The 15,670-nt window shown below is 39.8% G+C and overlaps 1 protein-coding gene across 1 annotated transcript in view; it reads left to right on the top strand.

The window, feature by feature from the left end:
* SLC28A3 (solute carrier family 28 member 3) overlaps window positions 1–15,670 on the top strand; it is a 46,392-nt gene that overhangs the window by 12,607 nt on the left and 18,115 nt on the right. Inside the window, exons 2-7 of the mRNA XM_037373719.1 lie at window positions 638–720; window positions 4,516–4,607; window positions 6,029–6,218; window positions 8,190–8,334; window positions 9,975–10,088; window positions 11,523–11,600. Of these exons, the coding sequence (XP_037229616.1) occupies window positions 638–720; window positions 4,516–4,607; window positions 6,029–6,218; window positions 8,190–8,334; window positions 9,975–10,088; window positions 11,523–11,600 (702 nt within the window). The remainder of the gene's footprint in view (window positions 1–637; window positions 721–4,515; window positions 4,608–6,028; window positions 6,219–8,189; window positions 8,335–9,974; window positions 10,089–11,522; window positions 11,601–15,670) is intronic.

Here is a 15,670-nt window from a genome sequence, read left to right on the forward strand (position 1 = left end):
AGGTAGCAAAAAGGTGTGTTCCTGATGAAAATGTGCTATCTGGCCAGATTTCAAGTTTGTGCTACAAAGCCCGTGGATCCCAGCTCCCTTTAAAGGACTGTTACTTGTCACCTTATCCCAGCAGCTTTTCTGAAGAATAAATGTTTTGGCTTAGTTACACTTGTAAAACAATAAGCCCCACCTCCTGCAATTTAACCATTCTCCAGACATAAAATTAAAGTTCTGCAAAGAGAAAAGCAACAAAAACAGGAGGTTGTCAACAGGAGGTGCTCTGCAAGCTGGCTAATTAGCAGCTCTACCATCCCCACCTGCACCTCTCACCTTTTGGCATGTATACAGTGGTAGTCTGTATGGGGCGCTTTTCAGCTCTGAGAAACACTGGTGTTTTCCCCCCCTTCATTTCCCTTTTCAAAATGTGTGGCTGGCTTGGGAAAGTTCACAGCCAGGGTCTCACCACTGGGTTTGCCTGATGCTGATCACAGCACTGGTGGCAGACAGGAAAGCTGGAGCCATGCACTCAGTGCAGACGGGGAACTCATGAGACTGCTTCAACCATCTGCCAGTGGGGTCTGGGATTTTTGCACCTTACTTGACAGGCATGCACCCCTCTCACAGCCTTGGCATCCTTGTTTTCCAGGAGGATGAACACATCCATGTTGAGAGTGATCTGCATGAAAACAAACATGATTCAGCAGATGATGAGCAGCCCCGCTCAAAAGGGTAATGTCTTTTGGATGAGTAAGTTTTCCACTCACTTCATCCTGGCCTAAGCAATTATCTGCCAGCTTTTCTGTTTCTGGAGTGACAGCTCTAAATTTCACTCCCATACGCCTATGCTACACAGACCTTTGTATTGCCTAGTAATCTGTGAAATACAGAAACACATTGTATTTAAGATTATTATACCTTTCAACTGATACATGTGATTGTGGAGCTATCCTTCCAAAGCCTTGTAAATTAAAGGAGCAATTTTTTTTTAATGTTTTTTTTTGTCCATTTTTATACATTTGTACTTTTCCAGTATTTCCATAAGAGCCTTTTTTAAAGAGAGGACTTACAGTGATCACTTTCAGGGAGTTAAAGATTCACTATTGTCCTTCAGTTTCAATAGCTATTTACCCCTATACAAAATTGGAATAGAATAGCTGTTAAAAAAAAAAGGCATTCTGATGGAGTAGAATTTTTACATTTTGTTTAGCACTGGTGTCAGGTGACCACACAGTAAAAGCACAAATCTACATTTTATACTTGAGGATTAGGGTTTTTTGGAAAGAACTACAAACCCTATACAAGACATTAAAAAAAATAAATATTTAAAATTATAAAGTCTTAGTATTTTTCTGTCATTGAGTCTTCATATAAACCTTCATAGAAACCATACTGTACTTCTCCCCTGATTTCAATGACTGCATTCTGTTATACAGCACACTATTTCAGATCTGAACCTGTCTTTTTCCCACAGCACCAAGCCTGTCAGAGTTCAAGGAGTGTCTGGAGGATGCTTTTAGTCATATGATTTGGTGTTAGGTAGTCCTGCAAGGAGCAGGGAGTTGGACTCAATGATCATTATGGGTCCCTTCCAACTCAAGGTATTCTATGATTCCGTCAGCAGATTCTAGCAACTCACTCACTGGATATCTCAGATATCTTAATCAAACTGGACTTCGTGGAAAGATCTCGTGTACAAATGATATATGAGGAAGTAGCTGTGAAGGTTTAAATTATGTTTTTGAGTTGTACATACAGAGCTTAAAGATTTGTTCATATGATCAGGTTTACTGCTGTTATCATTAAAATACTACTTCAAAAATCTAGCAAAAGTACTTAGAATTCACTTAAATACCGTCTCATTTCTCCTCTGTTTTTTGGAGATTTGTCATTCCTTTAGCAGTACGCAGGATTAAACGTTTTCTTGTTTAAAACTTTTGGTGTCTTGTCTAGCAAAAACAAACACTGAGATTTCGTAGATCAAACATCCAAGTTTGAAGGCCTCTCCAGTGGCAGGTATCCAGCCTTACTGATAAATAAGCTAGCTAATTGGAGAGGCAAGTGTTGGCATGCAAATGGCTGTACAAGGTTTCTTCCCCTCAAACCTGGGCCCACAGTCACTTAACAAGAGGCATCTCTGCACGGGAGCAGGTTGAGCTGGGGTTGAGACCAAGCCTGTATGTTTTTTTCTCATTCTTATTTACTTGTGCTCCCATGGAAAGCCAAGGGACAAGTAAGGTTTAATTCACGGGGAATTACTGTTCCTGAGGTCCTCTTTTTCTTTCATCAGCAGAGGTACCATTATCTCTGGAAGCGAAAGCTCCTCATAGGCTGGAAGCAGAAGAGCACTTTGCTCCGTTCTGATTACATTCAGGCTATGGCCTGTTCTGTGCTCTCCGGCTTTGTACTTTGCTTAGGTTAATGTTTATGTTGAGCACCTGACAAGGGCAACGGTATCTTTACCAAGTTATTTTTTGTACATTAGCTCCTAAAAGCAGGCACTAATGTGATCTGATGTCTTTCTTGTATCTGCTTAAAAGGAAGGCATTCACAAAGCTGCCTTTACTATGAATGTGTCTCCGGTAGGGGACAGCCTGTAACCTGAAACACAAGCCCTTTGAAACATCAGTCTGTTGATAACAAGGGTTCACTACCTGTGCAAGGTGTTAACATTCACTTACAGAGTACATGCAGACTAGAAAAAGGATTTCTGTTGCAAAATGCAAGCAAGAATAGTTATGGCATATACAAATATTTCACATTAAGGTTCTCCTTTAATTGTGTGTGTTACTTGGTTTTTAAAAATCTTTGGTTAAGTAAAAGCAACATGCTGCACTTTAAGCACATAGAATCAGCTTTTTAAAAAGTGTTTCCTTAGTAAAATAACTAATTTTCATAAGGAAGATGTTTTTCCTGTCACCTTTCAGAACAGAGCTTCATATTTATGACATGTATGCCTAAACATTTAAGATATCCACGTACCAAAGTGATAATCATCTAAACTAATAAAATAAGAAAAGAGAGAGAGTGAGAGATGTTAGAGCGAAGAAGACATTACAAGGAACTGTAATCTTAAAATAGCAATTTTAAGCCCCAAAGGACTCATAAGTACCAGCAACAGATAGTAGATAATATTTTTTCCTTTTTTTGGTCGATGGATGAACTATAAATTTGATAAAGGACCTCTACTTTATTCATACATCTGTTTCTCATTTCTTCTTTTCTTTCTTTTCCTGTTGTTTCTAACCTCTCTGCTGAGATTGGGCAGATAACCTAATGTTCTTACAAGTAGAAAGAAAATAACTATGATTTGTGAGGCAACAGGAATTCCCAGAACTAAAACTGAAATACCAAAAGCAATCAAGATTTCTCAGAGACCATGTTACTCTTTGTACTAGTTAGGAGTATATTCTTGCTCTGCTGTTCTGAGTACTTATATGAATTAAGTTAATATTCCTTGTTTCTTTCCAATTTCTTTCTTTCTTTTTTTTTTTTTTGTGCAGAAAAGAAAGGTATTCATGCTGAATTTCAGTACGAATCAGTATGTATCTGACTCCAGCTGCATCTAGTTTCCACAAAAGAACAGTCTGGATAATTAGCATCTCTAGATTTGTTACCTTTATACACTGTAGAGTGTAACACACCACTTTAGAGAAACAGAGATATAGCTGTTTCCAGCTATACTTCCTTGTCAGCTTGCACAATACAAGAGTGTTTATTTAGTTAAGGTTTTTTAACTGAAATACATCTGCATCACTTAACATTGGAAAACTGTGTGGAATTAACTCTCTTAACTACTATTTCCCTGTATTTCAGCATCCCTCATGAAATCACGCTGTACTACCCTTAGTGAGATGAGAAAAGAATGAAAGTGAAGTACATAATAATTAGAAGAAAAGGTACTAGAATAGGACATTCAAATATAACAAATAATTTTAGCTTCCATGAACTGATAATTATTAGATGAGATTTCAAATATCCAGAAACATCTATGCACACTTTAATAAGGTTTTAGGTGGCTATTGGTTATTTTGCATACACAAATGCAGCCTTAGGCCTTCACAACTATAGCAACGCTACTGCTCCACATAGCAATGGTGGGCTGGCTATATTAACAGTCTTTGCAGGCCTGGCAATGGGCACTGAATTTTTACCTACCCTCCCAGTTTGCACTAACCCTGTTAACAGACATCCTCACAGAAGAGCTGTACTTCAGAGTCTAGTAGAACTGACCCCCTAACTTTGGCCTCTTAGATAGTTAATAATTTTGCCCATTAGTTATCTGCCAGATTTTCACTTGTTCGACATCAAACCGAAGAAGTCCTCCCAAAAGCTCAGCAGACGTCAGCAGGATTTTCTTTGGTACGTTGGGATACAAATTTAATCCTTACCAAGTGCAGCATACTCCAGTGGAGAAATTTTCATCTATTTAACCTGATCTTCCTGTGCAAATTACTCTTCTTTTTTATCTACAGCCTAAATATCTCCTGTTTTGTTGGGTTTTTTGTTTGTTTTTAATTCTCCTAGGTGTTTAGAAGAGAAATATGATAAAGCTTGTGACCTTTGCAAGAAACATAAACCCACAATTCAATATGTGATCTATGGAATTTTAATAACAGGTACAGTATATTACACCTAAGGTCGCTGAAGCCTTTTTTTTACTTACCTATATGAGATTATAGATTGTGCATGTCTTCTACCTGACACAAAAACTCTTGATTGTCTTAAAGAATGCATTTGAAGGGAGGTAGAAGTTAATTTAGTCCCAGAGAAAGCTCCAGACCAGAACATCTCTGCTTGTTCCCAAACTTAATAGAAGCACAGATCTTGTTATACTTCTCCTCCAGCATGTTTGAAATCCAATTAGCAATTACTTTTGAGATAAAGGGTAGTTCAGGGTTTGTGTCTATTCCATTACCAGCCCCCTCCAAGAAGCCTGTTAAATTACAGTTTTAGGAACTTGCTCAAAAACATGAAATCTCATTAGAAAGAGTCAAGCATCAGCTTGCACCGAACTGAAGTCAGCAGGCTAGAAATGAAAGTTTTATGTTCTGACTCATATCACTCATTATCCACAGCAAATGTTTGCTAGAGGAAATGTGTTTTATGTCAGCATGCACTGCAAAGTATTTCAGATATTCTTCTTTGTCCCTTTCCTAATTAGCCAGTAGACTGGTTCGTCTCCTTCCACTTCACCGAGTTTTTTTTTGAGTTCCTCCCACTTGAACACGGAGAACACATAGACCTAAAATGTCTGTGTGATAGGCATCAGTGTACCATAAAGTGGTTATAAAAGGGCTGCTGCATGCATGCTGAATATCCTGCCCTCCTAGCATCAGCTTGTATTGCTTTGTCATGGTACAGGCATATCCTGGCTTCAAAAAGTGAGTGAGTTCCAAGAATATGTCAGGATTTCATATGTTAATTCCATAAAAAAACAACTTGCCTTACAAAACCCAGTAGTTCTTCTTCCTTATTTGCCATAGACAGAATTAGATTATTATTTACAAGAACTGAATATTTCATCGGCCAGCATGTATTAGCCATGAACCTGCCAAATGACAAACCATTTCACAGCTTCTTTATGAAATAAACTACTTCTAAGCTTCCCAATTATTTCAGAGGGCCATCAAATCAGGTAATTGACAAATGTTTCTAAGTGTTTCTTTATTGGATAAACTTATCCTTCTGTGAAAGAAGAAACAAGACCCATTGTTCTCAGTTCACAGTTTTTACACAGGAAAAAGCAGTCCTGTAGATGAGTTTAATTTTCCCAAGTAGTTAACATGTTTGATATTAACTTGGCTTGGGCATAGCATATAACCTTCTTTGACAGGATGAAGCCACCTTTGATACCAATAAGCATACCATAAACAACATTACCTGTGAAAGCAAAATTTTTCAGTAATTAGGCCAAGAGTCAGAAAAGCACTAAAAGATAAACACAGGTCTGACCTCAATCACATCTTTAAATTTAAGATTTATTCTGTTTTTAAAAAGACCAGCCTAACTGATATGTATATTCTTGTCTCTGTGGCAGCATACTTGGCAATAGTTATTGCAGCCTGCACCTTGAACTTTCAGAGGGCCTTGCCACTCTTCGTCATCACTGTCCTAGCCATCTTCTTCATCTGCTGGGATTTTTTAATAGCTAAGTATGAAGACAGAATTGCTGCATTCTTTTCCCCTGGAGAAATATATCTGGAGAAACAGTGGTTTTGGCTGAAATGGTAAATATTAATTATTTCCTGTTTATGCAGAAGAATAAAGCATTAGCCAATTTACCCCTGAAGTTTAATTTCAGCTTAGACCCCCATAAGCACAGGCAGGCAGATGGTTCAATCAGACAAATTGCAGTAAGATCAAAGAACACATACAGAATAATTCAATATTTTCCAGTTTATACATGTCAGGCACACCTTTAAGGTTGCAATACAGTAAATAGTTATCAAAAATCTGGACAGACTGTGTATAAAAATTCCACAGATTGACATAGGACAAGTTCGTGGTTGCAAGAGAACATGTTTACAGAAGTTCAGATGTGTTGTAGCCTTCTGCATTCATTTTGCAGGCCAAAAAGTGCCTCACTGTCACTTGTTCAGAGAGCTGTGAGATTCGCAAAAAACTTAACTCTAACATATGCAAATTGTTAAAAACTGTGTTATCTAGACAATACTTATTCACATACCCCCATAGCAATTTTTACTTGACCTTCAGGAGTCAAAACATGCCAGCCACATTTGGTATCACAATAAGATCATATAACCTTGTTTGGGATGGTAGACATTCATCTGGTAGATAAATGGTAGATACTCTAGATCTGGTATTCCAAGTATTCCTGAGCAGTTATCAGGAATATTTAAATCACTCCTTGGAAAATGGGGAACCAAAGAAGGCTTGTAGACCAAAAAAAAGACCAAATGAAATCTCATTAAAAAGAAAAAGGAAACTGGCCAGCTGCCTTCTATCTCAGCTAGGTCACCTTCTATCTGAAAGACTTTAAGGAGGAGTCATTCTGGTTCCAGGAAAATGTCCCAACTTATTCTTAAAATTTTGAAATAGTGTTGCCACAGGAGCAGGAACTTCTAAGAAAGATTGTGGTCCTTCTGCTCAGGAGCCACATTACAGAGCAGTCACACACAGGCACATCCATTAGACAATCTGGCAGCCTCTTTGGTGGCAGGAGCAAACAGAAGAGGAAAGCCCTGGTGAGCAGACAGAACAAGCTGGGGGCAGCAAGTGCTGTATTACCTTGGCTGCAATCCTTAAGTTGTACATATCACAGATTAAGCGCTTAGCTGCATGTCACAGATTCCTCCAAAAGACAGAAAGTCTCTCACGTGTAGAAAGTGTTATTCAGCATTGCAATGGCCAAGCCATTTTGTGGAACTGGCCTGCAATATTTTTGATCCAGGTCTACAAGTGGAATTCAGGTATCTAGATACCACTAAAATTAGTGGAAGAAACAGCTGTTAGACATAGGTAACAGTAAAGAACTGGGACTATGCTTAGTTTTCCCTTCTGTAAATGGGATGATGTATTCCCTTGGGTCTCGGGCTCTTGTAATATTTACCTTCAGTATGCAAGTTGAACACGGTTCACAGATGTACACGTTGCTCTTGACATTGTTTCTGAGATCGCTAAAATTGTTGTGATTAAAAGTTATTTTTCTAAACAGACTACAGGAAAGTTATTTTTCTAAACAGACTACAGCTGTTTACAAAGAAGTAAGCGGTTCATAAGTCGTTCCTCCATACTGTGCATTTCATAGGCCCATCAGTTAAACTGCACAGTGCTATTAAAAAAACCACAGCCTCTATTGCCCAGAGCTAAGAGAAGATTCCACAAAGAAGACAGGGAAGGAAAAAGAGGATGGAATGAGAAAGGAGGGTATCTTCTCACACTTCTTTAAAATAGAAATAACACCCAGACAAGAGTCACTTGCACTTTATTTGGTTTCCCCCACACTCAGACTTTGGGGACATGGTTGGAGGACATTTGCTCTGGATGCCACCATGGGATGTTGTTGTCAAAGCTGCATCAGCAAAGGCAGATTCCTGCTTGTGTAGAGCTACATGTTTCAGCTTAGTATGTTACTCACAGAGTTCAATCACAGAGATGTAGTGTTGTGGGGAGGGGAAGGGGAAGGAAGATCTGGTCTTCTTCAAGGTGTCATGCCTGACACTTTTTTTTTTTCCTAGGGTGTTGGGTGCAGCTCTTATTATAGCTGTCATCTGCTGGATCATCTTTGACACAGCAAAACAAGGATCCCGTCAGCTGATCTCCTTTGGTGGGCTTGTGCTATATGTTCTCTTGATGTTTATCTTTTCCAAATATCCAACCAGAGTGAGTATTTAGCCCATGTTGGATTTTTTTGTTGGTTTATTTGTTTGATTTTTGTTCAGTGTCTCAAAAGCTATTCCCCTACCCTAGCAACAAGTTCAGTAAGAGTAACAAACCCACAAATGCCAAAATTTAGGCTTGCTAAAACCCAGTGATGTATTTAATTTCTGAGGAAAGCCATTTTGCTCTGACATCTTGGGGAGCATGTGTGGGGCTTTACCAGCCCCTGGCTCTCACTGTTTAGGAAGGCTGCTGCCCATCCTTTGTTCCAGCCCTGATGCAGATTGGAACACATTGGTCCTGGAGCACTGAGGCAGGCCTGCACCTTGCTTTCCACCCACAGGAGGCTCACTACAGTCCTCTGGATGTCACAGGCACTTATTTGAGGACACAGTCATCACATCAACGCACATCACATAGAACTGAAGACATGTTCCCCCATGTAGCTCTTAACCCCTCACAAGTTTGATTCCCACTGCAAATGCAGCAGCTGAGGCCAAGCTGAGTTCTTCCTCCCTTTTCGGTAACCCACTTCCATAGGTTCGTTGATGCCATTTGTTTTAATTTTCCAGTTAAAATGTCCACTCTGAACTGCTGTGATATTACAAAGGGATTAGTTCAGCCACCACAACTCCTACCTCAGTTTTTACCCCTGTGCGCACACCTAGCATACAGCACATGCTTTCATCAGTCATACATTAATCCCAAGTTTCAGTAATACTTTTTCAACACTCTTGCATCAGTGCTGAGACTATTTTAACAGAAAAAGTCCCCTCATAAGGGACTAATGGACCTGTCACTCCCCATCCTTTGTAACTGCTGCTGAGGTGAAAACTCTTGTACTCCAAATGCTTTGTGGTCTCCCATGGGTCCTCATTATACCTACTTGGCTTGTGTTATTCAAATATCATCTGAATAAATTAAGAGTGCCACCTGAGCTCTTTGCCTTGTAAATAATCAGATTCAATTTTCACAAAACAAAGATGTTTTCTGAGGCAGCAGAGCAGAAATCTGCAGTGTAACGAAGAGGGACTGCTTACAGGCAGGCACATTTTTTCTACAAGTGCATTTATGTAATATGAATTGCAATATCTAACTGTGAGTAGTTCTCCAGTATCAAAGCTCTTTAAAGCTGGGGAACAGAAACAAAACTGAAATTACCCAAACACACAGAAAAACCTGTAGCAAAATCTTCTTATTCCCAGTCCAGATACACGAAGAATATACATGCTTGGTAACTTTTGTTCTGATGTTTCCCTTCCAGTTAAAAAAACACCAAAAATAAAAGAAAAAAGTCATATCTGCTGCTCGCATGTATGTCTAGTTCATCTATAAACTGTAGCAGAGGAAGAACTATAACTCCTTTTCATACTACTTGATTGCTTCCAGTCTGTGATGCAGAAATGGGCATGTCCATACTTACCTAGTCAGGCTTTCAGCAGCTGGCTCAGATGAGACATCCACATCACAAAGCTTTCAAATTAGGTGAGGTGATTCATGCTGCAAGTCCCCTAGAACCTGTTTTGGCAGCTGCTCCTATCCTGCAGTATAGTTAGACAATCTCCTTACATTATTTTAACAAACACCTAAAGTAAATTATTATTTAATTAAATAACAAGTGGTTTATTTTTCTGTCCATCTAGGTTGCTTGGAGACCAGTGGTTTCAGGAATAGGCATGCAGTTTATTCTTGGGCTTCTTATTCTAAGGACCAAAGTAGGGTTTGATGTATTTAACTGGCTAGGCATTCAGGTCCAGGTAAGTTAAAAAATTTATTTTTTATATTATTTTTTGTTTTGAAACTCTTATGTAACAGCCAGGAGTTCAAGGGTCTGTTTCCCCAGATGCTTCCTCCTCTTTAGAAATACTAGGTTGTCAGAAAGGTAGTTGACTTCCTGATTTCAACCTTCTCATTTCTTTTTCTGTCCCATTAATACAAGACCATATGGGACAGGCTGTTGAGTAATGACTAGAGTGACCCTGTCTTCTAATGGCTTTTACCATCTTCGCACTGAAATTATAACTTGCACCCTCCAAACACAAAACCACTATTGTGCCAGGGTGCTCATAAGAAACTCTTAGATCTGGCTCAACTCCAAAGCATCCTTGCAATACCTGATATGCCAAAAACCTCTGTGATTTAGCTAGGCAGAACCACTGTTGTCTTAAGAATAGCCATAGTCCTGGCCCCAGGGGCATATCATAGTTCTCACAATATATATGAAAACGAATTTAACTACAGGTGGCAAAACCAACAGCTGCGAGCAACAAAGGATATTGAGAGAGGACACGATCTGCCTGTAGGTAGGTGCCCCTGCAGGCAGTATGCAAACACAAAGTTTTTTTTTTAAATAAGTCCAAAATGTAGATCAGAGAGTACCCAGTGAAGCATGTTCAGATTTGTCACCCCAGGGATACTATTCTCACAGCTGTTCTTTGCAGTACAGATAATTATGTGCATTTAAAACAGGACAGTGCAGAATGTACTGTTTCTGCATGGAAGTGAAGGACAGGTCTGATGTCTGTCTGGCTGTTAATCTGCAAGCAGTGGGAGTCATTTGGACTTTGTCACTACTTTCTCAGTCTCCCCTTTCGTCTCTGACTGAAGCAGGTCTGGTGCCCCCTTTTGTTAGCTCCATATGTTTTATGGTCACTCCTGTCATAACTCATTACTCCAGCTATTACATCTCATTTTAAACCATATCATTAATTGCATGTGTGGGCATCAGGAGTATAAAAATGTACCACTGTATTAGAATTAAAATGTGGAAGATTTTTTTTTAGACTACTCCTTTAGAAACACATTTCTTCAGCCATTAAATCTCCATTTTAAACTGTATCACTTATTGTACTTATTTGCATGAGTGGGAGTGTAGAAATGCACCACAGTCCTGGGATTAAAAAATAAATTTTTCTTTTAATATAGCCTTTATCGTGTTGCATACTGCAGGAAAATGTGCCCTATGCCTTTGCTGTTTACCTACATACTCCAAAGTAACCTGCACTCCTGGCAGAGGAGGGCAGAGATCCTTCGTTCAGCCAGACACAGTCAATGAAGCCTGGACACATACAGAGCAGAGCACAAGCTCCTTGGGACCTCAACAGATCTCTGCAAGACAACAAAGAATATTTGCTTAATTTTTGGCAGGGACCTGGAACTTATGGTTAACTTTTGTTGCTTTCTCTCCCTAGACTTTTCTGGAGTATTCTGACACAGGTGCTAAGTTTGTATTTGGTGAGAAATACACAGATCATTTCTTTGCTTTTAAGGTAAGATGGGTTTTATATATACTGTATGTGGCAGATAGGCAACAGAAACAGGAACAGTATGGCTGGGAAATAAATTAATTGTATGTCTTGTGATACCAGTGCAATCACTAGAGAAATCAGCTAAGAAGTAAATTATTCCTTACTCTGTGACACTCCAAATAGGAAATTTAGGAACTCCACATAAAGTCTTTCGTTTACTGCCATACACTGAGTCGACCTCTCCACAAGTAAAGGTGTTATACCATGCTATCCTGTTCTGTCCTAAAGTGTTGTGCAGACCACTGCCTCACAGACATTGCCCCTGTAGAAGTAGGAAGCCTATATATATACACTGATATACTTACCAGATAGAAGAGACAGAAGCTGCCCATGCATAAACAGGAAGAATTACAACACATTATTTTACATTAATAAAAATTAACTCTCCCTGTTGGACCTTGTTGGGAAACTGCTGGAATATGGCTTATACGTTCTGTGCTCTCCAACCGCACAGCATCCTGTCTGGTTTTGCCCTCCTATGTAGCCATGCCATACCTGCTTTCGCTGGAATCAAGCACATATATAGCAAAAAACCCACAAACAACCATGAGAAATAAATTGGACTTTCTCAGAGACCATTCTTCTGTCTGGTATTTCAGACATCTGACTGTGTGCTTACACACTTTTCATCTTCTTTTCTTCTGGAGGAGACATTCCAAACTGGATATTCTTGAATCTTAGCTCTTTCGCCACTTAAGAAGATTCTATCCGTAGAAGATGCTGCTACTAAGAATAGGCATAATACCTTAGAAAGGAAAAAAACCTAAGCATTTCAGCAAGAAATATAACTTATATTTTAATTACAGTATTTTTGTACCTTTTGTTTCACATTTTAGCCTCCTCTCACCTTTACTCTATTGAATATTCAAGTGACAATTTGCATTCACACATATTCTGGGGGTGAAATGGTTTAATTCCCACCCCAATGCTATTTTTCGTGTTTTTCCAAAATGCCTTATGAATATGATTTTTTCAAGGTAGTTTTTTAATGCCTCAGTGGTGTTGCTAAATACTTTGCTAACTAAAGCTGTAACTAGGGACCAGATAGTTAAAAGTTGGCTTCTGTGCATGCACACATCCATTAGTTTTATTCTATGCGATAAGCCAGCAAAAGTCATGTGGAATTTCTAGAAGAGGGTAACAGGGACAAGTAGGTTATTTTCACACTGAAAAATAAGAAAGCAAAACCCGCGAGTTGATTTTCAGAGCTGCATATGTCTTGATATAGGAATATATATGGCAAACAGAGTGACAGACAAGTGCACAGCAACATCAAAATGTTCCATCTGTTCTTCTTGTAGAAAGAGATTTCTGTCTTCCAATGTCAGTGAGTGACAGCCAGCCTATTCTCTCTTGAAACACTTGCCATTTATTTAGAGATTAAGATGGTCAGAAGTACTTTTTTGTGTTTCTCATATTTTGTGAGGTTTGCATGTAGCACTAAGCTGTGCAAATCTTGTCCCAAGATATTTCCAAGTGTCCTCCAAGAGAAAAGTCTCAATCTTAACTTAGCTTTTAAGACAGAGCAGACAAGTGATAGGGTATGTCTTCACGGAAAACTGTCAGAACACAGTTGTACCCATCTGCATCCTTAGCAGCATGCAGGGACACCTCAGTTTTCTGCTAATGTAGATGGACACAGTTAACCAGAGAAGACACATCCCTTGTGTCTTATGGGAAGCATCCATTGCAACATTTGTGGGCTGCATACATGTAATCCTGAAGAGATCTTTGGTATCAATTCTCCAATGAAACATGGGATTTTTCAGCGTGCTTATTAAATTTATTCATCAGTTAAAACCTGACTATTTAAAGGTATGTATTAGGTATCAGGAACTATACATATTAGAGACTAAACTTCCTCACAAGTTTGTCCACAGAGAGAGATGTAATTCTAACAGCTTAACCATGCAAGTATATTTACATTGCAGGGCCATCCACTCTTCCTATATGGAAATGCACTAGCCCTTTTTGAACAGTAGGCTTCTGCTACAACTGAGGTCCATCTGATTTCCCTGTCATATTTCCTTTTGCAGTTCTTTCACCATTTTCACAGAGTTGAGAACTGTCTCCACCTACAGGCTGTAATGGTGTGTATATAACCTAACTAAACTGGTGAATTTTTTAATGGCAGAAGTAAGTTGGAGACGGTCTCTTTGTCATCCTCTGCTCAGAGTGTCCACATCTTTAAGGCAGACTTAGAGAATAAGGGCACTACAACAGAAAGAGGGAACTGGAAGTCCATGATATATAGGTATGAGTTTTAAGAGCTTTTTTTTTCCTTAGAAGGTATTTCCTGCAGTCAGTGCATGGTTTTTAGGAAAAAAAAAAACCAACAAAGGGCACTCTTGACCTTCTATTTCCAAATATGTTTCACATTTAACCAACAAAGGTAACACTGCCAGTTAAGGCTGACATTCCACCATGACCTCCCCAGGCTGTGCAGATATTCCTACACACAAAGGGTGTGCAACAGCCTCATAGTTACACAGGGAAGTTGTTCTCAGACTCCTTGGATCAGCCCCATGCCTCCTTTTTTCCTAACAGTCCTGCCTCCATGTACACATGCCCGATCCCCTAGCCATCCAGACTGCTCCTCAAATACAAACGTCTGCATGGTCCATTACCCTCCTCACCTCCCCAGATCTTGTACCTACAGGTCCAGCAAGGCTGCACTCCTTCCACCCTCCCCTGATGTGCTGCTAGCCTGAGCTCCTTTCACCCTCTGGGTGCTTCACCACATGCCTGACACTGGAGCACCACTAGAACTTTCCCTTCCCTCTCCCATGCCCCTGCCACAGCTCTTCACCATCAAGGTATTGCCTGCACATGCACATCCTGCCACCCAAGCCCTAAGAGCCTCAGAGGGAGCCCTCTGACATTATTGACTCCATGCCACCTGCTCCCTTGGTTTTGGCACAGCAAAGAGGATGAAGGAGAGGATGGGAAGCCGCAGAAGACACTCCTGCATCAGTTTCCCCATTCTTGTCCCACCTGTAACGTGGAACTCCATGTGGGTCCAGTACAAAGGTGAAGCTCATCTTGGGGCTGGTGGAGAGAAGGTGGTTCTTCCATATACATATGGGACAGAAGGAGTTTTCCTGAGGCTGTTCTCTCCTCTCTCCCAAGTTTTTATCTTTAAAACTTTAGTTTTAGTGACTTTAGTGTATTATCGCAGCGGGGAGCATTTCTATAGAAGAGTTCTGGATTTTTTTGTTGAACTTATTTCATGTTAAGTGCTTTTCATTGCATTTCTCTCAGCAGAATGCAACTGAAAACCCACTGTGATGTGAAGTGTTGCTTACATTCTGTAACCGGAAAAAAAAATACGGAAAAGCATGTTTGAAAGTCATCTGAGGTATTTTCAGAGGAATGTGCATAGGAAACAGACTGAAGGGTGTCTGCTGTCACCCAGCATAGGCAGAACATTGTCTTCTTGCTCCTTCAGCTAAAAACAAACCACAACTCTCAAACCTGAAAGCACTTCTTATCTATTTGGAGTGAAAGATGTGAGGACACTCACTTATGGTTTTTACCATCCAGTACAGACAGTTGACCTTTGCCTGTCTGCCCACTGCTTCTCCAGACCCATTTCCCTACAGGCATCGCAGCAGTCCCTGCTTGTACCAGCGTATGGAATCAGCTGGGAGCCAGATGCCTCTCCAGTTAGTACACACTTAGGAACAGGCAGGGGAAATAGCAGGAGAGAAAAGGCAGGGGAGAAAGGTGTTACTTTTACTGAACTAAACTTTCTGTTACCATTGCATGGCAAGCCCCTAGAGGATTGTTAAAAGGATCAGAGAATCAGACTGGAGAAAGCACCTCGTATTAACTTGTTGAAGAGCACAAAAATATACATGAATTGCACTCGCTTCTTTCAGTGAAAGGTTCTGATCATCTAAATTGAGTTTCCAAACCTTTATCAAAATTGTTTATAGTACTAGCTCTCCTCTAGAAAGGCACAGCTTCTATTTACAGAAAAGGTCTGAACTAACAAAATGTTTTATTCTTTTTTTATTCTGTTCCTTGCT

The sequence above is a fragment of the Falco rusticolus genome, chromosome Z, assembly GCF_015220075.1.
Source record: "Falco rusticolus isolate bFalRus1 chromosome Z, bFalRus1.pri, whole genome shotgun sequence".
Lineage (NCBI taxonomy): Eukaryota > Metazoa > Chordata > Aves > Falconiformes > Falconidae > Falco > Falco rusticolus.